Raw genomic sequence first — 23,593 nt, forward strand, 5'->3', positions numbered from 1 at the left:
AAGCTGAGGGCATAATATTAACATGCTCAGCAAGGGTATTTCTGCGGGGGGTAATGGCACCATTTGTTTGCGCTTAAAACAGAAATGAGCCCTAGCCTTTCCAGATAGAAGCATACTAGCGTTTGCCAACAAAAGCATGGCGAAGGAAATGACTTAAGAGTGAGAGCAAGTATGGCATATGAGAAATTAGGCATACTAAGAATCACAAACAAATAAATACACAACTGTGTTGTTTGGACAGGGCAACATTTTAACTTTGCACTCATTTGTTTTCTACTTTGTTTTCTCATTTCAAACTCATCTTCTGGGAGGGCTTGGTTGTGGCTGAGTTACGGCCTAAGCATCAGAGGCTGTTCAGCTTAGCAGATTGTCGACAAAACACTTTTCCGTTCAGCAGACTGCCATGTAGCAAAGAGAGCTGCATATCAAACAGTTCTATCCCCTGGGTCCCCATTGTCAAAACAAGCATTTGCATAATAGCTTTGTATTTTCCTCGAATTTCATTCATGTGTTACGCACTCAGCTAAGTCGACCTGTAGCCTTTGATGCGGAGAATCGATTTTTGATGAGACTAAAAATAAAACCTGCCAACCTAAATATGTGGTTACTGAAGACCTTCCACATTTTAATCAGGCAACCCCTATGCTAGCTCAGGACCATTGGTATTTCAACGTGTTTAAACACCTGGCAACTCTTGGAGAAGATACCAGATAAATGTATGAATAGTATATGTGTTGTTCTTATCCCATGAGCTACAGAAATATGTATTTGAGAGAATTCTAAAGTTTTTCTCCTCTGCTTACTATTAATCCCCTGAAAGAACTTTTCAAAGGAAAGATATTGTCTTTAGTTATTCTCTTCTATAGGCGATTTGTATCCTCTGAATATTCAACTTTTGGCCCTCTCAGGCCCCAAAGCAATTGCCACCCATCCACTGAAACCCTCCCTGGACACCACCTCTTGAGCCCCTCACCTGAGGTCTCAGAAATGCCAGGTATTCAGTGGCTGGGGCTCAGGGTTGAGAAAGTGTAGAGGTTAGTATAAAGGAGTCTAGGAGTTAGGGAGTCAGCCTGCAGGCAGTGTGGACCTACTAGAGATTTGTAAATAAGGAAGGGACATGTAGCAGTGTAAATTTTAGAAAGACTACTCTTGTATCAGTATGGAGTAGGGATGGAGGAGACTAAGACTAGCAACAGGTAGGTCATTGCCATGATCTCGTAACAGTCTGAGAAACAGTCAAAACACGGGGATGGAAAGGGAGGGGATGAGTTTGAGAAACAGAGAAAGTGTATTCCAAGCTAGTCATAATTTAAATTACCTGTGCTATGATATCTATGCCAGCGTTTTCCAAACTATGTTCAGTAGAACCTTATTCCAGGACAGTTAAAACAAATATAATGAAAAATATGTCCTGTGAAAAACTATTTGAAACAGGTCATATTTCTCACCTATTAGAGAGTCATAATTGCATGTCAAAATTACTAAAGGGCTTGAGAGGTCTTACAATAAAATAATGCAGTAACTTGGTTTAATCTAATGTTTACCAAATTCATTTGACCACATGCTACTTTCTTCATAGAACACCTTATAATGGCCTACTGAACAGTATTCCACAGAAGACTGGTTTGAGAAAAACTGATGTTTGCTCTTATCTACAGACTGCATACTATATTGCCTCAATGCATCTAAATGTACAGATCTTTTCAATGTTCATGAAAAAAGATGGAGGGAGGGTCCAATAGTGTTTACTTTGGAGACCTTGGAATAAATAGCAGTTATACCACTTGTTAAGTGGGAATGCAGTCACTGAAGCAGTCCCTAAAATTCAAAACAGCTAGGCCATGAAGACAAGCTGGTCTACGAAACTGTGCTCACCTGCTTCATTCTTCTCCAGAACTTCCAGGGCAACGAAGCCATGTTTGAAGCGGTTGAACAGCAAGACATGGATGCTGTGCAGATCCTCCTGTATCAGTACACGTCGGAAGAACTAGATCTCAACACACCTAACAGTGAGGGATTGACACCTCTGGATATTGCCATCATGACCAACAATGTGCCCATTGCTAGGATTCTTCTGAGAACAGGGGCCCAAGAAAGTCCACACTGTAAGTAAACTCAAGAATAAAACATGTACTATTAAGGCCAGACCACAGCTTTATGCCACCGAAATAGCCATCGCTGGCCCTTAGAATGAATGGTTGACTAAGCATAGGCTCTGAAATCCTTTACATGTTTTCATGAACTTTCATGCAAACAGTGAGAGTGTTTATCAGTCTAAGCATCAAGTTATGTTCTAAATAGAATACACAGAATGTTATTGTAAAGGAACCTCAAAGGAACTTCCTCTTAAGAACTGAATGCAAGTTTTAAGATATGTGAAATACCCCAAGTGAGGCTACAGCACAGGACATATACATAGAAAAAAGAATGAGATAGAAAAGAGAATGAGTATGTGTGCATTAATGTCTTTCTGTCCACAGTCAATATGGTGGTTCCATTCATTCATTCACTCATTCAACAAACAATGAGGAAAGGGCATGTTCTAAGTACTAGGAATGCAGTGGTGAGCAAGACAAAAATCTCTACGCTCAAAGAGCTTACATACTAGGGGAGGAGATTTCCAACAATCAAGTAAATAAATTAATACATAAATTCAAATAGTGATAAATACTATGAAGAAAATAAAGTGAATGAATGGGTGGAGATTGATGGAGTGGGGACTATTTTAATAGGGTTGGGCAAGAAAAGCCTCTCAAATGCAGTAACATTTGAGCCTAGTCCTAGGCAATATCAAGGAATGAGCTATGAGAAGATATGGGGTCAAATTTTAGGCAGAGTGAATGGCAAATAGAAAGATTCTGAGGCAGGTAGGAATGAGATTGCCATATCTGAAGAACAAGAAGGCCAGTGTGGCTAAAGCAAAATGAACAAAGGGGAGAGTGATGGCTGAGGGAGAAGTCACAGGGACCAGATCATACAGGAGCAGATTAGCCAAAGTGAGAAGTTTCACTTTGATTTTAAGTGTGATGGGGAGACAGTGAAACAGTTTAAGCAGATGAAAGACATATTCTGGGGAATTCCCTGGCAGTCCAGCGGTTAGGACTCTGTGCTGTCACTGCTGGGACCCAGGTTCAATCCTTGGTCAGGGAACTAAGATCCTGCAAGCCGCGTGGCATGGGAAGGAAGTGGGGGGGGGGGAGGGAGGGAGAGAGAGAGAGGGAGGAAGGAAGGAAGACATATTCTGCTTTACATTTTAAAAGATCACTACAGCCGTCTGTGGAGAATACACAGTGGTTAGGGCAACTGTGAAATTGTAAAAAACCAATTAGAAGGCTATTCTAATGGTCCAGGAGACAGATGCCAGTTGCTTGGACTAGCACAGTAGTGACACTGATGGTGAGCAGGGGTGGAATTCTGAATGTATTTTTTAACAGCTTTATTGAGATATAATTCATATGCCATACAATTCACTCACTTATCGTGTACAATTCAATGGTTTTTAGTATATGCACAGACTTGTGCAACCATCACCACAGTCAATTTTAGACCATTTTCATCACCCCCAAAGAAACCCCATACCCTTCGGCTATCTCACCCCAACCTCCCCACTCCTCCCAGTCCTGGGCAACCACTCATCTACTTTCTGTTTCTATAGATTTGCCTCTTCTGGACATTTCATATAAATGGAATCACATCGTATGTGGTCTTTTGTGAATGGCTTCTTTCTGGATATATTTTGAAGTAGAGCTGATAGTACTTACCACAGGGAGCTGCTCTCAGGTCACAGACCCCGCCCAGGAGTGGATGGGATAAAATCATATAGCCCTTGCCCTGTGCCAGGCACTATTCTAAGCACTTTACATGTATTGACTCCTTTAATCCTCACACAACATTCTGAGGGAGGCACTCATATTCCCTTAGGTGCAAACTCTCTGACCCAATGTCCACAATGGCTCTGAGCCATAGTTTTTATGTTTCCTAAAAGAAAAAAGTAAACTCATCAAATTGTTAGTTTCACTAATACTGATTCACTCACTTCCAAGTGGCGGGACCCAGAAGGCTGAAAGAGAAGCAAGTAAATATATAATTAGAGGTCACATCTCTGCTCCTAAATTTCATAAACCCCTGCCACCCAAAAACTAGGTACAGAGGCAGAACCTTGTATCATAAAACTCTTTATTTTAAAAATGCTAAACTCACCACATCCATGTCAAAAAGAATGAGGACTTGGGTTCAGTAGCATTGGGGCTCTTCAATAAGAGCTCCATCATCAAAGTGCTGTTTCTTTTTAGTGGAATTGGAGGATTTGGAGGGATGGGCAAATAAGGATGGAAGAAATCAAAAAGGTTTATTTGCTGCCTTCCAATTTATGCTGCAATAATGTCTGTCCTAAAGATGCAGTGAGAGAGCGGTGGAGAGAGAATCAAGGGGTCTGAACATAGAGAATGCAGACTGAGCCCCATTCTATAGGAACAAGGAGACCATTCATCCAGATGTTGCCTGCACTGAGCTGGATGAAACATTAGTCTTACTTACCTGAGACGCTGCAAAGAATTTCTGCGTTTTCCATGAAACCAGTAATACTCCCAATCTCCCCAATCCCCCTTGTGCATAATTAAATCTCCATAAAATAACCCACGTACTAAATATTTAGTTAAACCAAAAGCAAATTCATTCAAAAGATCCCTGGTTTTTCTCATTCCCTGTGGGATGATAACTGCATTATCATCACAAACTTGTAAAGGACAGTGAGAGAGAAACCCAGGATTTAGCTTCTAGGAAATATGACACCTAAGTCACCTTGGCCACCCAAAAAGTTAAAGAGATAGGATCATGTATAGACTCCCACATGTGTAAAAATAGCAAAGGACTATTGATTGAGAACCTATGAAATCTCCACATACATTATCTCCAGTTTTCACACTAGCCCTTCAGGATGATGTTATTAACTCCATCTTGAAGAAGAGGAATTCGTGATTCTGAGAGGTTAAGTGACTGACCAAAGGTCACACATCTAGCAAATGAATAGGGATGTCAAGGATTCAAGTCCAAGTGTGTGAGATACCATGCCTGGAATCCTGCTGTGCAAACTCACTGTCTTTCCAAATAACTAATATAGAAGGCTGTGGCCACCGGGCCCCTGTACCTTTCCCTTTGTGCCTTTGCTAAAATCCTATGGTGTATTTCTTTGTGCTATTCTATGAGCTGAGATGCCATTCCTGTTGAAAAAAGGCAGGATAGAAGAACACAGTCCATTTTCAGGGATTTTTAGTTCACTTTATGTATCAAGTACCAGAGAAATCAAATTGCTTCTGTGCATGAGGATGAGCCAGCCCATGAGAAAAACCAGAGTCTCCCAGCTAGAACCAGATAAGCAAGCACCCACTGCAAATTGATCCCCAGAAGCTGCAGAGGCAGGATAGAAGAATGAGGTCTTAAGTTCTTAGAGTATTTTACACATTGCAAAAATGCTTTTGCTTGCATCATCTCATTTGATCCTGACCACTGGCTTGTGAGATGAGTTAGTTTTCTCGTTTTGATCAACAAGGAAACTGAAATAAAGACAAATAATTCATCCAGTGCTCCAAAGCTAATAAGTGGTGGACCCATGATTTGAACCCAGATCTTCTGTATTAAATGTTTTGGTATTTGTGGGAAAGCATTAGCACACTCACTGTCACACTGTAGGTGTTCAATTCCTTCCTTCCCTGACTCTCCATCTATCCTCTTCTAATGCCTGTTAAATATTTCAGGATTTCTAATAGGGTAAATTTTCTGTCTTCCCTTCCCCTGTGTGTTCCCTTCTGAAAACAGCCCAATACTCTTTTCACTATGCCAACCAAAGATCCTGACATAACTCAGAAGAAAGCCCTCTGTAATTCTCTCCCTTTCGTAACAGGAATCACAAAGACACTGATACGTTTAGGGATTTACCTCCTAAGCCACTGGTCAGGCATGTCTTCTGGGCTTTAGCCCCTGAAATCATAGAGCTATATGAAGGTGTTCTGAATAAACATGGCTTGAAATTCAACCATGTACATTTCCTTATTCATAAGGAAAGTTCCAGAAGTGGCCACTCAAATTTGCACACTGCCCCTAGTTTAAATATACACAGAACCTCAGCCTGCTCATTAGATGAATCTACTATCTTTATTCGGCAACTTTTTTCTGTTCCTCCCACCTTTAGGTAAGCAGCACAAAGTAGTATTCATTCCTTCTAGGAGAAAACATCAGCCACTGTTGAAGTAGAATCCCACCTACGTGTGCCGAGCTCAGGAAACAGGCCCAGAATCTGAAAGGACTAGCGCTAGGAAAGCTAATGTACAAAGGTACTACAGGATACCTGGGGACTATACTTTTGACTTTTTCATCCATTCAGTATCCCACTTGCCATAACTCATACTCAGTTGAACAACGGCTGAAAAAGACTTGCTCCATAACTGAAAGTCCCTCGTCATAAACCCCTCCCTTATTCTAACTCATATCCTGCCTCCACCCTCGAATCACACTTCAACAGTCTCCAGGAAGAATATACCGAATCATCAATGAGGTCCTTGCCTTTCTGAGGCTGCTATCTATTTGGCATCATTTCGGCTCTATAAATAGTAACCATAAAGAAACTAGTTCTTTTTGGATACCTACCATGTGCAAATCTGGTCACTCATATGGATGTTATCTCATCTTTTGACCCCAATACCTGGCACATATGTAGGTGCTGATAAATTTTCAGTTGAAATTTCAGTTGAATTTTAAGCCCTGCCTTACACTGCTGGGAACTGCAGGTATCGAATTTTAGCACATACACACACACACACATACACTATGTGTACAGTGCACGTGCACACATACATACGTGCACTTGCACACACAATGTATGAAGAAAACTTTGTCTTCAAGTAATTTACACTGTGGGGAACCTGTTGTTGTTGCCATTATTGTGTTTTCCAGGCACCGTTTTGAAATTTGGTTGCAGACGTAGCCTGTTTTTATTTTTACACTGATTAATAATATGGCAGAACGCTCCTCATTTTTAGTCTTTCTGCCCTTTCCTATAGCTGCATTCTCCCTTCTCTCTAGACCCTCTCCTCTCTCTCTCTGCATTCCTTTGTGAACTCCTCTCTCTCACTTTCCCTTGGATACTGCCTGTGGAACTAGGAAATGTCTCCCAGAATTAGTTATGTTCAGTTACTTCATAAAGTATGATCGCAGAGTAGCTGTCATCTGAGTGTGGTGCAGACGCCAATGTTAACATTTTGGCAGACTCGTCAGGATGCACCACTATTTCTGCAGTAGTCAAGGGTCCATGTTGGTGCTGGGACGGGTTCAGGGCACGTCTAAGAGGTGTGACTATAAACTAATGAGGCTGGCTTTATGTAAACAAACACACCAGAAAGTCTGCAGTCCATTCGAATGTTATCCTTTAAGAGGGTCCACATGGGAGACCCCACACTTGCTGCAACAGTGCCGCCATTGCTCTAAACGCTTTTGGATTTGTCCTCAGAGCCAGTTTATGAGAAAATCTGACTCACTGCTTAGAGTCACAACTGATTTTTGTTCCAAAACAGCATTGCTCAGCGTCATCACCCGCCACGCTCACCAGTCTTGGTTTCCAATGATTTAGAGAGGTTTCCTGAAATCAAATCCACCCTCAAAAGACAAAGATTTGCAACCATTAAGACTATGTCAAGAACAAGCCTTAGGCGGGTTGCTAGAATGCGTCCCCAGATATTTTTATCTGCTTCATTAAAATAGGTGTAAAAATCCTCACCCTGACTTACAAACTTGCTCCTCCTCAAACCTCATCTCATACTGCTCACCACTCACCCGTGACACACCAGTCTCCATTCCATTCCTTGAACACTCTTCACTATCTTATTAGAAGGCCTCTGGATTGCTATTCCCTATGCTTGAAATGATCAAGTGCTTTTAATCTTGATCATTACTCGGTCTACTCCTTCTTAACATTTCACCTTAAATGTCACATCTTCAAGAGAGGCTTTCTTTGGCCACCAAATCCAAAGTCTAAAGTCACTTTCTAATCACATCACTTTATTTCAGTTTTCTGCATAGCGCTGAAATCACTGTATGATATTCTCCTCAAGTTTTTGATTCCCTTATTTTCTGTCTCCCCTGCGTTAGAATGTAAACTCCACAAGAGCAAAATTTGTCTCATTTGTCACTGTATCCCCAGCAAACAGAAGGCACTCAAAAAATGTGTTTAATTGAACTGAATAAATCCCAAGGCTACTTTCACTTGTTTTGAAGGGTGTGAATATATTACTAATTTTGAAGGGAATGATTTCACTGAATATCAAGTGAATGTATCTCTTTTTGTTTGTTTCCAAATAATTATTTAGACATCAGGTGGCCATAGCCTAAGTTCCAGTCACTTGCTCTTCAAGAGTTGATAACTGTCCTTTCATTCTTTTATTTTTGATTTTTAAATATACGTGCAACACAGAATATATTCTCCTTGCCAAAAATTAAAACATATAAAGTTTAAAGATACCTTTGTTGGCCCACCCAACACATACATGTGCACATGCACACACTCACTATCTAGGTTCCTGTCCCTCAGTTCTGCCAACATAACCATTGCTATCCTCTAAAGGCATGATTGAGCCAGAGGATCCACTGCCAAGCTTACTCAGAGTGACTGCTGGTGAGAGACCCGTGTTCCTTCCTGCATGGGCCTCTCCATAGTGCTGCTCCTTTACATGGCAGCTGGCTTCCCCCAGAGCAAATGATTTAAGAAAGACAAAGAGACCAACCAAGATGGAAGCAACAGTCTCTTTTATCACCTAATATCAGAGGTGATATATTATCATTTTTGCTGAATCTTGTTATCTTTTTTTTTTTAAAGGTACAAGACTTTTTTTTTTTAATTTATTTGTTTATTTTTGGCTGTGTTGGGTCTTCGTTTCTGTGCGAGGGCTTTCTCTAGTTGCGGCAAGCAGGGGCCACTCTTCATCGCGGTGCGCGGGCCTCTCACTATCGCGGCCTCTCTTGTTGTGGAGCACAGCTCCAGATGCACAGGCTCAGTAGTTGTGGCTCACGGGCCTAGTTGCTCCGTGGCATGTGGGATCTTCCCAGACCAGGGCTCGAACCCGTGTCCCCTGCATTAGCAGGCAGTGAATCTTGTCATCTTGATGACCAACATAGATCAACCCTGGTACAGGGTGTGAAAACTAGGAGACAGAGATCACTAGGGGCCCTCTTGAAGGCTGGCTACTCCACTACCTATCTAAGATTGTTGAGAATTAAAGGTAATAGGTTTAAAACATTTCCCTGGCACATTGTAAATGGTCAAAAAGATTGTTAGCCAATATAACTCACAGAAACAAAATAAAACAACCCAAGATTTTCTGGTAGAGAATTTAAATATTTTACCCATCTGTTGTATAGTGTTGTGAAAACACTGTCCAATATAGGCACTTCTTAAAGTTTGTAGGATTTTATGTTCTAAAACTATACTAACATAGACATATGACTGTTGGTACTTGAAATGTGTCCAGTCCAAATGTAAAACTTACACTGAATTTTCAAGACTTAAGTACCAAAAAATATATAAAATATCTAATTAATAATTTTATACTGATTGCACGTTGAAGTGATAATGTTTGGATCTGTTAACTAAAATATATTATGAAAATTAATTTCACCTATTTCTTTTTGCTTTCTTAATGTCACTACTAGCCAATTTTAAGTGATGTGACTCACACTGTATTTCTATTAGACAGCATCGAAAAATCAGAAGATACAGCTATCTTATTTCATATTTAAACTCCCTATGATGTCATTGGGTAATCTGCTTTGGATTTTCTAAATAATTTCTTCAAGTGTTTTGTGTGTTTGTTTCAGAGAAAATGTCCATTTGCCCCCCTGGAGTTGGGGAGACCTGGGCAGGAAGTCCCTTTCTATGTCAATGGCTCTGGCTTCTTAAGAGCAACGATTACAACTTAAACTATATAATATGGACTACGTGAATCCACATTCTGCTGAAAGTAGCAGAGAAAAACATTCCAGAGCCCCATGTCCAGGGTGTAATGAGTTCTAGGAGAGGAAAGTTCACAGTAATTTAAATGAAACACTTAATCTCCAAATCACTAAAACCTTTCAGAAACCACACTCTCAAAGTCCTTGGGAAAACCCGAAAATAAGACAACAGGTTGAGGCCCAGGTGAAACCAAAGTGAATTTTGAGCCCTGAACCTTATCAAGACAGGTAAACTGCAACTTACGCTTTGAGTTTTTGAATTAAAAAACATTTAATTATTAAAATACGTCCATATTATTTCTTTTGACATTCCTAGCTGAAAACAAGTCAGTTGTAAGGTTGTTAGGAGGCTGTCATTTATGATCAGCAAAGATAAATATTATTAACTGCTATTCTTGGTTGCCCAGAGGACATTGGCTTATAATCAAGGGTTATACCTAAGTGACCTTGTTTTCTCCTTTGAAATAACAGGGTTGAAATTGACATGACTTAGTATATAATATATTTCTGGATGGTAGCTAGAACAGAAAATTTTTATCTGGGGCAAGAGATTTTTTTCTTTTTTGGATGGAAGAACACAGAGCTATTTTATAAAAACAAGTATTTGATTTATTTTTGTGTGCCTCTTAAAAATATAACACAGACTAATAGGTTTAATAATAATAATACAAACCTCTACTAATTGATAGTCTTCTATGTAAGATTATCACAAGGCCACCTTGGTGAGCAGTGACTTCCCCTCATGAAGGAAATCATACAGGGCCAAAGGTGCTATAGGAAGAGGCACTTAAGGCTGATTGTAAGGATCCTTCTAACACTGCTGTTAAATGATTGTCTTGGTGCCCCATATTTCTCATCAATAAAAACAAGGAAAATGCCAATAACAATAGAAAAGTTGTTGCTACATTGCAAAATGGCATATCATTAGTAATGCGCAAAGGTATTTCTTTAAGCAAGTCAAATGAATTGTTCCCTAAAAGCCTCAGTTAAAAATTAAAATTAGTTTACATTTTACCCTCATTATATTTTTCAAGCTTTAAGAAATTAACAACTAGGCCCAAATTCACCAATTGCAGGGCAAAGGCAAAATTAAGAAATGTAAGGCTAGTAAGTAGTTGGCAATCAGTAGGTTAGATTCTTTTTTTTTTTTAAGTTTTTTTTGATGTGGACCATTTTTTAAAGTCTACTGAATTTGTTACAATATTGCTTCTGTTTTATGTTTTTGGTTTTTTGGCCATGAGGCATGTGGGATCTTAGCTTTCTGTCCAGGGATTGAACCCGCACCCCCTGCCTTGTAAGGCGAAGTCAACCACTGGACCGCCAGGGAAGTCCAACAGGTTAGATTCTGATGGTGAAGAAAATCCACTTGGTCTGATTATTATTTATCTGAGGATTTAAACAGTAGCCATAATTGTATTCTTTGAACACCAAGTTCCTGCCCCTCCCCCCACTCCCACCCTGTAGTTAATTAGCTGGGCAGGTCTTATAACAAATGCCCACTCAGAAACACTGGGTGGTAGAAATGCTGTTGATAATTAAACACCACAATAGCACGGAGCCTATTTCAGGAGCCGCCAAGTGGTCTTGCCCCAGCCGGACAGCTCACCACACACTCACAGACCCTCTATTGTGCTGGCTATGGCTGCACAGAGGGATAGCTGCTTGACTGGAGAAGGGATCAACTGCAGTAAGAGTGAAAAGGCCAAACCTTGCAAACAGATACAGGAGTTCTGGACTCAAAATATCCAGAGGGTAGAAGTGAAAAGAGAATGGACCCAAGAAAAAGGGAAGTGGATGGGCAGGAAAATTAATCACAAAATTGACATTAACCTTTCTAGTTTCTATATCCAAACAGCCAACCAAAATGAGTTCACCAATCGTGTGCCAAATAGATAGCAATTAGAAAACTGCAATACACAAAGAATAGGTTAATTTGTGTTCCATTTAGGTTTAGAGGAAGTTCACTAAGTTTAAGGTTTTTAAGGAAACCTTGGATCATCATCCCACCTCCCTGGGTATCAGTTTCTTTATCTTTAAAAATAAGGGGGTTGAAAAGGTTCTCATTCTGGGGTGGAAAAAATAGGAATGGGGCTCCCCAAACAATTTCCAAGGTGTCAAAAACTTAACCAACACATCATTACTCAAGATGAAACTACAAATTCTAATATGATTATCATATTTATTTGATTTTCCTTAAAACATTAACCCAGTTTGTTAGGTCTGATTATCTAATACTGAAGATATGCTTCTATTGGCTGTTATATAGGTCATTATTAATAGGGAGAAAAATGATTACTTTAAGTCAGCTGATTTGGCAGTCAATAAAGAAAATCCTTCAAAAGAGAGTGTTTTATTAAACTATTAAAAAATCCATAGGATAAAAATAATAAAAGGTTTGCTTGGTGAAATGGTTTGAAACCATTGGCTCAGTTAGTGCCTCTCCAACTCGTGCATGGAATTACTTCTAACAGAAGCAAGTGAGTAGGTATACTCCCAGGGGTATCTGGGAACTTAGCCTGGGGAAAAAAAGAGAGAGAGATCTATAAACTTTCTTTTTTTATCTTAATTTTTTAGGAAAATGTTCCATTCTTCTCCATAATAGAAGTGTTTGTTTTAACTTCTAAATAATTTGCTTTCATCAAAATCTGCATTGAAAATTTGATGCTCCAGAAAGACACACATATTTATTCTGAGGCTTCAGAGATGCCCACTGCACCCCATCAACACCACCACCATGCTACGCTGCATGTTAGGTATCTCACTTTGAGAAGCACAGGGATCTAAATGATCTTGGAAAACTTACTTGGCTATAAAATTCTGTGTATCTTCCTTGTTGTTCTACGAAGAGGTGAATGCTTTATCTTAAAGATACAGAATCTCTTTACCACTACAACTCAAATAGCATCAGGTCTACAGTCTAGGAGTAAAGGCAAAGTCTAGAAACAAAATGTTTTGTGCTAGGAAAAGCAGGAAAAATTTCCAGGGGGAGCCAAGCATAGCTCAAGAGAAGCTGTCCATCTGAAATGCCACCTGGATTCACACCAGTAATAACTGTTGTGGATATAAAAATTAATAGGGGGGATTTCATAGTATTAGAAAAATTTATTTTTATAAATCATGTGTCTATCACCCAAGTGTTGACGCATGCATGCAATTCAAACATCAGGCTTTCAATAAAAAGCTCACTGAATGACTTAGCAAAGACAATTCCCCCATTTTCTCCATAATTTGGAGTGGAAGAAGGAGGGGGGGAGAGTGTAGAGGGTGCAGTTACTGGGTCAATTAATCAACCTGAAAACTGTGACACAAACTCTGACGCCTAACCTATGTCTAAAAATACACAAATGTATACGAATTTGTTTTAAACTGTCAATGCCTATATTTAGGACCTTCCCAGCAAGGCTATAATGAGACTGTGTTTGAGGGCTTCAGTCACAGCAGACTCTAGCATTAATCTGAAGTTAGTTAAATTAACAGCATTTAGTACTGACTTGTCAATCTCACTGCTCCAGGAAATTGCACCTTGAGGCCGCTAATATTGCCAATTTTTCCACAGGAGTATGTGCCCATGTGTGTGTATGTGTATTTTTTTTCTCCAGAACCTCTGTGTTCATACACCATCATTGCTTCCCTACATCCACAGCACTTATATTATCATTTATTCTGGCCTCCTTTAGCCTTCCCCAGGGATTATGCATAGTGTAGCTGCTCAGTGAAAGAGTTTTTTAGCTTTATATTTGTTTGTTTATTTTTCTGTCATGGCTCATGACTGAGACTTTAAAAAAAAAGTGTGACAGTATTTAGAGTACATGATTGACTGCTATAGCAACATTCATTAACCATGACAAATGTGCAGCAAAACACAGTCCTGAGTGTTCTAAACAGCAACTTTAAAAAGAAAGAAAAAGAAAAAGACGCAACTAATTTTTCATTGACCTCATCTATAAATAAATTTAGACTGATGGTGAGCAGGGGCAATAATAAATTAGTATTCGTTTCCTATAATTAATGCAAACATGACTATATAACCACTTAATTTCCATTTCAAAATATACCTAACAAATTTTCACTTGCATTATCTTCATAATATTTTCTCTCTGGATTTGAAGAATGAAATGGTTGGATTTCTTTCCCACCCACCAGGGGGAAATATTGTTTTGGTCATAGAGAATGTCAACCACATGTTGGTGACAGATCCGCAGAACTTGACTCTGATCTGTTTCATTATTTGTATGATCCTCTACCACATGCCCATGCTAAGGCTGTCTTCTTTCTCTGTCACCAACCAGGAAGGGCTCCACTGAAGTGACCAAGTGAGCACCTAGGCAGGCCCTCACATGCATGAGTGCCATGAGTAAACAGTAAGAAGCAGACTCCCAACCTGACATAAGAATTTGAAATGTTCTATCATTGACATGAACGTTCACTCACACAAGGGAAGGTTGGGTAAACAATATGATGTGAATCAAATAAAGATTATCACACACTGAATAAAACAGAAATATCAAGCCTGACAACCTCTCTCTGCAAGAGGAGCTAGTATAACTTGCTCTCTTGGGCATGGGCATCTCCAGAAACCATTCCTCCAATCAGACCACAATCAAAGATCAAACTGATCAAAGATCAATGTCTGATCACACCCAAGTCACCCAACCATCAGGACTCACTAGCTCTACTGGGGCAGCAATAGTGGAACACTTTGTTAGCAATAAGTAAATTGATTAACAAGAACAAAATTACCACTAAGACACACATACAAAAATCTCTATGAGCTGGGAAGAATATATGAACAGAAGATTTGAATCAGGTTCTACAAAAACAAACAAACAAAAAACACCAAAAACAAAAAAAACCAAACATATTCTTCAGCAGAATGCAACTTGCCTCGTGGACGACTTTTCTTAAGGCCTTCCTAGTCCTACAAAGCTTTTGCCCCTTAGTGTTTTTCCCTCTGAAAATCACGGAAACAAATGTGTGCAATGTGAAACAGAAGTGGGCCTCATACTAGTGGAATTCTAATTAACTCTGCTAGGCAGCTATTTGGGCCAGAGGGCAATGGGAATATCTTAAGTTGTTAGGTGTACGATCAACTGGTTGTGTCACCAATTAGACCTTATCATAGTAAGATAGTTAATAATGAACATAGATTCCACTTTCCCCAGGCATTTTTAAAAACCCATAGTAGACTCTCAGATATCCTGCCAACGAAGTAGCATTTCCCCAGAAAGGGAGTCACCCCGTTTTTTTCCCTTCAGTTGTCAGCCTGGAAAGCCGAGCAATGCACCTCAACACACTGGTGCAGGAAGCCCAGGAGAGGGTGAGTGAACTGTCTACTCAGGTGGAGAATGAAAAATTCAGCCTGGACAACACAGAGAAAGAGAAACAACTGAAAGCTTGGGAGTGGAGGTACCGACTCTACAGACGCATGAAAACAGGCTTTGAACATGCCAGTGAGTATAAGCAGAGGACTTGTACATTTAACTAGACTGAACCCTGGTTTGAGACAGCCGGGCCTTCCTTCACTGATTTTTTGCAGCTCTACAGGGTCATGGATGGCCGTCGTCAGCCTATGTGGAGCAAGGGCTCTGGGAGGCTGTAAAAGGATCTTTTGTCTTGCTTGATTTTCTGGCTCCTGATAGGTTCTCTGACAACAGCCATGAGGCTTTAGTGCTGCTGGCTTCCCTCCACCATGTCACACTCATCTAGCACTTTCCACCCGCTACACCCTAATGCCCAATGACTTGGATGGTCTGATGCCCTAAGTGCCTATATTTTGGGATGTGGAGGTGGAAAACCATTTGTTTGCCTACTTGTCCAGTTTCTGCTTCAAGCTCCAGTTTAAGTTGTTTTCAACTCTCTACTATATACAGCTTATATAAACTGACCTTCAGTTAATACAGGCAACAGAGAAGGACAATCAACCCATGAATTACGCTTTTGTCTGCACTTCCATTCTCTTTACCAGTTCTAACAAAAGTTAGTTTAAGAAAAGCCTTGTTTCTGGATAATACTCATTAGCACTGGAAGGTACTGCTTAGTGCCGCCCTTGATATAAAAATTCATATAAAATCCAAACACTTGTGAAACAGTAAACTCTTATTCCAACAGGTGATCTTATTTAAACAACAAAAACTAAAACTTAGGCTTGAAAATTTAAACATAAGGGAAAGATAGGTTCATTAGGCTGGGAATTATCTGCCTCTGCTTTGTGATATAAATAAACACCAAAGGCAGGGAAATTCTTGTTTTCTGTAGTATTGTATACTAAATACCAAATCTAGGCCTAATCCTTTCTCTTGAAGCAAATAGCTTAAGTAACATTAATGAAAGGTTGCTTTTAATATTAACAATCTCTTCAGCAATGCTGATACACGTTTTTTAAAAAAAGATATTCAGCAATTGTTTCAATAAATGTATTTACTATGGTACCTCATTCAGAACAGATTAATACTAGAATCAGTCACATTTTTAGGCTTGATGCCATTTTTAAAAATTTTTCTAAATTACAAAACATCTTCTGGGTGTTAAAAAGTACCTAGAGTGATCAGAAGTCCTTTAAAACCTGAGGTTAGTGGACATGACATTTGCCCATGAAGTCTTTCTTAGAAAAATAGTACCTGATGTAATTGGAAGTAGCCTGAGAGCAAGGCAAGTTAGCATTCCATACTGGCAAGAGCCCAGAATTGGGCATCTGAAGCCATGGGCTTCCATCCTAGCTATGTCTTCACTGTGTCCTTGAACCAGTAATTTGGCCTCTTTGGGTTGCAGTTTCCTCATCCTAAAAGTGGGAGTGCTGTTACTTTCTTTCTTTCTACCCAACAGCCTTGCAAAAAGGCTCCAACGAAATGATTTACATGAAAGTACTTTATGAAATGTAACAGTCTCTATCTACAATGTCGGTTCCTGCTAACACTTTCTGGCCTCCTCTCCACTGGTCCAGCCCAATCTCCTATTGTGTTTCTAAGATAATTTGAGAAGGCTTAACTGGTATTATTTACCCCTTCAGAAGATGTTCTAATGCTCAAATAAGACCACAATGGCAATGAATAAAGGCCATTGAGACTTCCAATGAAAATGTTCAAAAGCAAAATCTATTAGGCTCTACAAACAAATGTTTCCATAGTGTGTGTTTCAGGGTACCCTTTGAAGAGGCAGGAACATTGTTTGAAAAGGATTTGCTATATTAAGATCCTTGTGCTTCTCCTTCTGTCCCAGGAGCCCCTGAGGTGCCAACCAATGCTTGTCTCATGGTAACCAGCAGCACATCACTCACTGTCAGCTTTCATGAGCCTCTTAGTGTCAACGCAGCTGTAGTAACCAGATATAAAGGTACTGGATTCCAAATATTTTTGTTACTGCTCCTTCTTAAAAAACAATCCATTGTTTGGGGATCAATTGTGCATTTTGTATGTTTGTTTTTCCTGCTGATGGTATTTTTTCATCCTATTTACTTTTTGGAGTTGAAATATTTCCATAGACAGTCAAACACAGAGCAATAAAGTGACTAAGTCACAGACTCAATTAATATTAGTATTAATATTTCATTCTTGTTTGCAGAGGGCCTGCTCTGTGCATAGCATACGGTTCAGGACAGGACTGAGTAGGACACACTAAAGAATCAGCCTTGATTTACAGGGCTTAGAGGCTAAGATATGGAACGTACTAAATAGGGGGCATATAAATTAATAGCTGTAATAGCAGGTAACTAGGGTTAAGAACTAAAACAACAACATTGGAGGTCAGAAAAGAAAGAGGGATGGTTAAATGACAGAATCAGGAAGGCCCCAGGGTAGCAGTGGCAATGGGGCCTGGTTTTCAAGGACAGCTGGGATTTGAAGCAGAAGATATTGGGAGGAAAGTGAACGCCAAGTGGAGGGAACAGTGAGCACAGGTATAAAAGCAAGAACATGCCAGAACAGGTAGAAGAGAGTAAGGGAGCTTGCAGTGGCTCCAGGGGAGGGTTCGTGAGAAGAAGCAGTGAAATGTAATTAGAAAGTGAAACTTAGGGTTAGGAGGAAGGGGTAGAATGAGGCTTGAAATCAAGATTAAGGAATTTAGACTTTATGTGATGAACTCTGCGGACCACTGAATAAGATAGGGACAAGAGCAGAAGTAGACTTTTCAAAGATTTAAGTGCAAACACTGTGTATGATGTATTGGAAGAGATATGGATTTAGAATAAGGAAATGAATTAGGAAGCTATTCAGGAGAGAGGTCACAACAGCCTGACCTGGCTGCTGTAGCAGCACTGGGAAAGGAGAGAGCCCACAGGAGAAAGATTTTATGGAGATGCTATGATGATAACAGCCAAGGCTTACATAGTGCCTACTACGCACCAGGCACTGTTTAAAGCCTATATATGTATTAACTCTATTTATTCTTCACAACAACCCTATAAGGTAGGTACTATATGGTTCCCACTTTGCAGATGAGAAAACTGAAGCAATGAAATTAAGGACTTGCCTAAAGACTCGCAGCAGAGCCACAAGTATCACATTATGCTGATTCTACATATGGAAATACCCTGAATGGTCCTAAAATCTGATAAGACTCTCCGCACATATTCCAAGATGACAGGCCATAGTCCAAGAATTTCTGTGTTCAGGTCACTACTACTCCCTTGGGCCACAAAAATGTCCAAGTAGTATATGTGCTTCCTTTCTCCTTCTAGAGCCTGTTTCCAGGAGACACTCCTATGTCTACAAACATTAGTCTACCCACACCCTGTAGCTTTCTGAGTTACTTGGAATTTTCCAGATAACTCCACTGTGTTTGTAATAACTTAGGTAAAACAGCATTGAATTGGTTATCACTTTGGGTTTTCTGTATCAAGCTAAGAGAAGGCAGCCTGAGGCTACTAGCAACAGCAAATAAATGAAGCCACCAAGAATGGCTGCCCACAGCCATCCTTCAATACAATTCTGATACTTCCTCTTGGTTGCCAAGACTTTCTGAAATTCAGAGCAAGTGTTTGCAGGCAATGTTAGACATGGGCATTTTCCTTTCTTTCTACCTCTCTGCAGGGCTTTGATAAAGGGTTTCATCAATGCTGCCCAACTTGACATTTTCTTACATTTGATTAGTGAGCTATCAGGAGCTAATTTATCCAGACCATCAGGTAAATAATATGTGACCATAATGCCAGCAAATTCTATCAACATTCACATATTAACACCTATCATCTCAGGAGACTTGCATTTGGGGGAGGTTGAAATGAAAGGTCACAAATGGGATTTGTTAGTGACTGGAGGGGCTTAATTAAGCATTATAAATAGAATTGTCTGTTGCATTATGGAGCAGGTTTCCCTCTGTTAATTTATAAGGTCATAAATTGAGTCCTTAACCTGACTGCTCTCAAGGGTTATTTAAAACAGCTGCCAGACTACTGTACCTAGAGACAGCAGGACAGTTTTTCATTCAGGGTTGAAGTAATTATATAATTATGAAAATATTAGCAAAATTACCCTGAGACAAGGATATTTTGTTTGCGTTAAAAGAGAAGAAACAATTAAATCCACAGAATGAAATGGCAATTATCTAATGGGTTAGAGGGAAGGTTTAACCCTGCATTATTTAGGGTTTGGCAAAAGCATCTCATACTGTTCCCCAGAACTTCTGGGTTCAGCAAAACCTCAAGCCTATTTTGACACCTGGATGTTTTCCCCCTTCACGCTTAAGCCAGTTTTTGAAAGAAAATCTGAATCCTTCTGTTTCTTCTCATTTACACTCAACTCATCAACATGCTGGGTTTTGTTTTGGTTTGGTTTGGGTTTTCTTTTTTCAAAAAAAAGTTTGTTGATATCCAGAAATATTTTAAAGAGCATCTCTTTATACACCTTCTTCAGGCCCCGAGGGCAATGCACCAGGCCAACTGCCATCACAATTTGGAGATTAAAGGTGTAAATTTCAGCTTAAAACCCAGAAAACAGTTTTGAGTGAGACCCCCTGGACTTTTCCGCCTGCATCTTCCCTGAAAACAGAAAAATGAAGCTAAGAGAGCTACAGTCTGTTTCTAGGTGTTTCCTCCTTGGACTCAAAGAGTGCTTGCATCTTTTGGTCCCATCTCACCAGGTTTCATGGCTTACAGAGCGAAACTAGAGTTATTTCAGATACGTTGATGCTTTGGACAATTGCCAGAACTTCATTCCACATTTTCTCCTCGCTGCCTTGGGTGACCTACCTGGAGCTCTCATTTGCAGAGGATATGTCATTTCCCAGTAGTCCCAAAGCAGAAAACATTTTCAAAAGTGATTTTACTGCTCTTTGCAGGGTTAGGGGTGGATAGGAAGGTATCCTTTAACAGGTGCAGTGCAGCATCTATTTTCCATCTGCAGGATGAATTATTTTCTAGCTTTTTTTCAAAAGCAAGCCTTGAAGTGGTCACACTTTGGAGTCTGCCAATGACGTGATGCCTCTGTAGTTGTTCCAGTGCATGTGGGCAGTACCCTGGTTTGGATGATGCCCTTCCCCACCTCTCTTCTCATCTTGTTCCCTCACAGATTAGAAACTGCCACCCTAATTCCTCCCTACAAAGGCTTTAATAGCAAATTATTAAAGCCTTTGTAGGGAAAAGTGGTGGGGAGGGATAAATTAGGAGTTTGGGATTAACATATACACACTACTATTTATAAAACAGATAATCAAACAAGGACCTACTGCATAGCAGAGGGAACTCTGCTCAATATTCTGTAATAACCTAAATGGGAAAAGAATCTGAAAAAGAATAGATATATGTATATGTATAACTGAATCAGTTTGCTGTACACGTGAAACCAATGCAACACTGTAAATTAACTATACGCCAATGAAAAATAAAAATTTCAAAAAAAAAGTCGAGATTTACCCTTCCCCCAAGGTCACATCCCTATCACCAAGTTAATCTCTGTTATGAGTTTAATATATACCCTTACAAACCCTTTCCTGATGCACGTACACATATATGTATATACACATGGATGTATAGTTTTGTTTGTGTGCTCTAATATAAATATCATACTATTTGTCTAGTTACACAGCTAGATTTTTTTTTCAGTTCAACAGTATACATATGTCAGTGTGTTTGGATCTTCATTCTTTTAAATAGCCGTATAGTATTGCTATTCCATAGACAGAGATGCCATAATGTATTTAATCATTCTCCCACTGATGAACATAGGTGGTTTCAATTTTTTTCCTGTTATATAATGTTGCAATCCTAGTATGTGTCTCTTACCTGTGAGAATATTTTTTTTCTGGGATTGTAAACTGGAAGTGGAAATGTTTATGTATTCACATACTCTGTCTCACTGATCTGCCTATACTTATGCTAATGCCATATAATAACTTCATAGTATATTTTAACATCTGGTATAGCAAGTCCCTACCTGTGGTAATATGTTCCCTTCAAAATGAATTTTAGAATTGGCTTGTCAAGTTTAATTTTTTAAATCTTACTGAGATACCATCATATTCCTAAATTAATTTGGAAAGACTTCCCATCCATGACATGTCTTCCTAATAAAGTTGAATTTTACATATTCAGGAAAGTTTAATAATTTTATTTATTTATTGGTCTTCTTTCCTGTAAAGTTTCATGCTGGATATATTTTACAGTTTTTGTGGCTATTATAAATGAACTCTCTTTTCAAGATATTCTCTAATGGGCTATTGTGGGACAGTAGAAGAGCTATTGTAATTTTAAAACAATCTTTAGTTGACTGCTTTACTGAACTCTCTTAGTAACAGCTTTTTTTTTCCCAGTAGATTGTCCTGCACCTCATGAATATTTTTTGTCATTTCATCTTCAAGAAAGGATCATTTTGTCCCTTCCTTCCTAATACTTTGCATTCTTTTTCAGATCTCCTTCATTAACCAGAATCAATGTGAATTCTAGTTCCCATTATATTGTGTATAGTAACTGGGATAGTAGGTGTTCTTCTCTCTGACCTGTTTTTGTCAACATGCATCTAATATTTTACTATTAAGTATGATGTCTACTGTAATCTTCTGGTAGATATCTTTTACCAAATTACAGAAGTTTCAATTGGATTATGATTATCGATATAGTGTTGAACACAATTTTTAAATCTCCCCTGTGGTTAGAGACCCTTTAGAACCTCAAAAGTCATGTATTTGTGTCCTTTTTTTAGAATTGTTGATCATTTGTCTATTTTATTGGTTTGTTTGAAGAATTGACTTTTTTGATTCATAAAATGTGCTTCTTGCTTATTTTCTATTTTATTAATTTTTGGCTTTAGCTTTGCCAATTCCTATTGCTTTCCATGGGTTTACTTTATTACTTCTTTCCTAGTTTTTTTTTTTTTTTTTTTGAAAACCTAATTTACTTCTTTATTTATTTTTGTTTCTAATTCATGGATTTTAAGGCTATATTTTTCCCTTGATTACTGTTTTGTCCATACCCAAAAAGTTTAAAATGCATTGCTATAATGATCACTTATTAATAAATAATTTATAATTTGTTTCATTTCCACTTCAACCAAAGTTTTTAGATGAGTTATCTTAAACTTCTAACTGGCCATATTTTTTGCCATAGTTTTATTGTTAATTTCTAATTGTATTATATTACAATAAGAAAATTTTAAAATGTGGACTGTACCCTGTTGAGATTTTTTTTAATTCTTACCTGTGGCTAACCAATGAATCATGGATATGTACCATACTTGGTGTTTGAAAAGAATGTGTAAACCCCATTGGGTATAAAGCGGGAATGTGTGTGTGTGTTATTTAAATCCCTGTTTTTTTCTAAAGTACTTGTCCCTTTAATCTTTGATCTCTGAGAAGCTGCTTTATTTGTCTTGCTTAATGCTGTTTGCCTCAGTTTCTGTTTGTAATTAACATTGCTTTCTGTGGTTCCATTTGCCTCCTGTCTTTTCTATCTTTTTATTTTCATCCTTTCCATGACATTTGAAATACATTTGTCTCTTGTAAAAAGTATAGAGTTAAATTTATTTACTCTGAGAGTCTCTTTCTATACACTTTTAATTTTTTTTTTGTCCAAAGTGATATATATCCTTATAAGAATAGTATTAAAAAGCATATTTGTACTGAAAGGCTTATTTATAATGAAAAAACAACCCTTATTTGCTCCATTATTACCATCCTTCTTCCCCTCAGAGCCAGCCTCTTTTTAACGCCTCTACTTCTCATAGTTACTTGTCTACTTTAATCAATAAGCTTCTATGGCTATTTTTTGATTTAGCAATTACCGGTCTTATGTATGCAATTAGAATTATAAAAGAAAAGAATTTAACTCTCTCACAATACCACACTCATCTACACTTTCTTATTCTCTCAATATAATTATATTTCTATTTTTAGTTAAGGCAACAATGCTTATACTATTATGAGTTTAAGTTTTTGACATTGCAAACTCAAGTAGTATACTTTGATTATATTTCCTTTCCTATGTATTTTCCTCAAATCTCTAATTATATTTTTTTCTTTCTTACCCTACTTACCATTATCTTATTCAAAATTCATTTCAAATGATCCTTTCAGGGTGGTACCTATTTTCCCAAGAGTAGTTTTTACTTTCCCTCTCAGAATACACTCTGCTCATGTTCCACTGTATAATAATAACTCATTAGGTTTCCATTAG

At 38.7% G+C, this 23,593-nt stretch overlaps 1 protein-coding gene across 1 annotated transcript in view; it reads left to right on the forward strand.

The window, feature by feature from the left end:
• Positions 1 to 23,593, forward strand: part of ANKFN1 (ankyrin repeat and fibronectin type III domain containing 1) — a 138,748-nt gene that overhangs the window by 1,093 nt on the left and 114,062 nt on the right. The window contains exons 2-4 of the mRNA XM_059907590.1: positions 1,895 to 2,105; positions 15,252 to 15,446; positions 17,212 to 17,325. Of these exons, the coding sequence (XP_059763573.1) occupies positions 1,895 to 2,105; positions 15,252 to 15,446; positions 17,212 to 17,325 (520 nt within the window). The remainder of the gene's footprint in view (positions 1 to 1,894; positions 2,106 to 15,251; positions 15,447 to 17,211; positions 17,326 to 23,593) is intronic.

Source organism: Balaenoptera ricei, chromosome 20, assembly GCF_028023285.1.
Source record: "Balaenoptera ricei isolate mBalRic1 chromosome 20, mBalRic1.hap2, whole genome shotgun sequence".
In the NCBI taxonomy this organism is placed as follows: domain Eukaryota; kingdom Metazoa; phylum Chordata; class Mammalia; order Artiodactyla; family Balaenopteridae; genus Balaenoptera; species Balaenoptera ricei.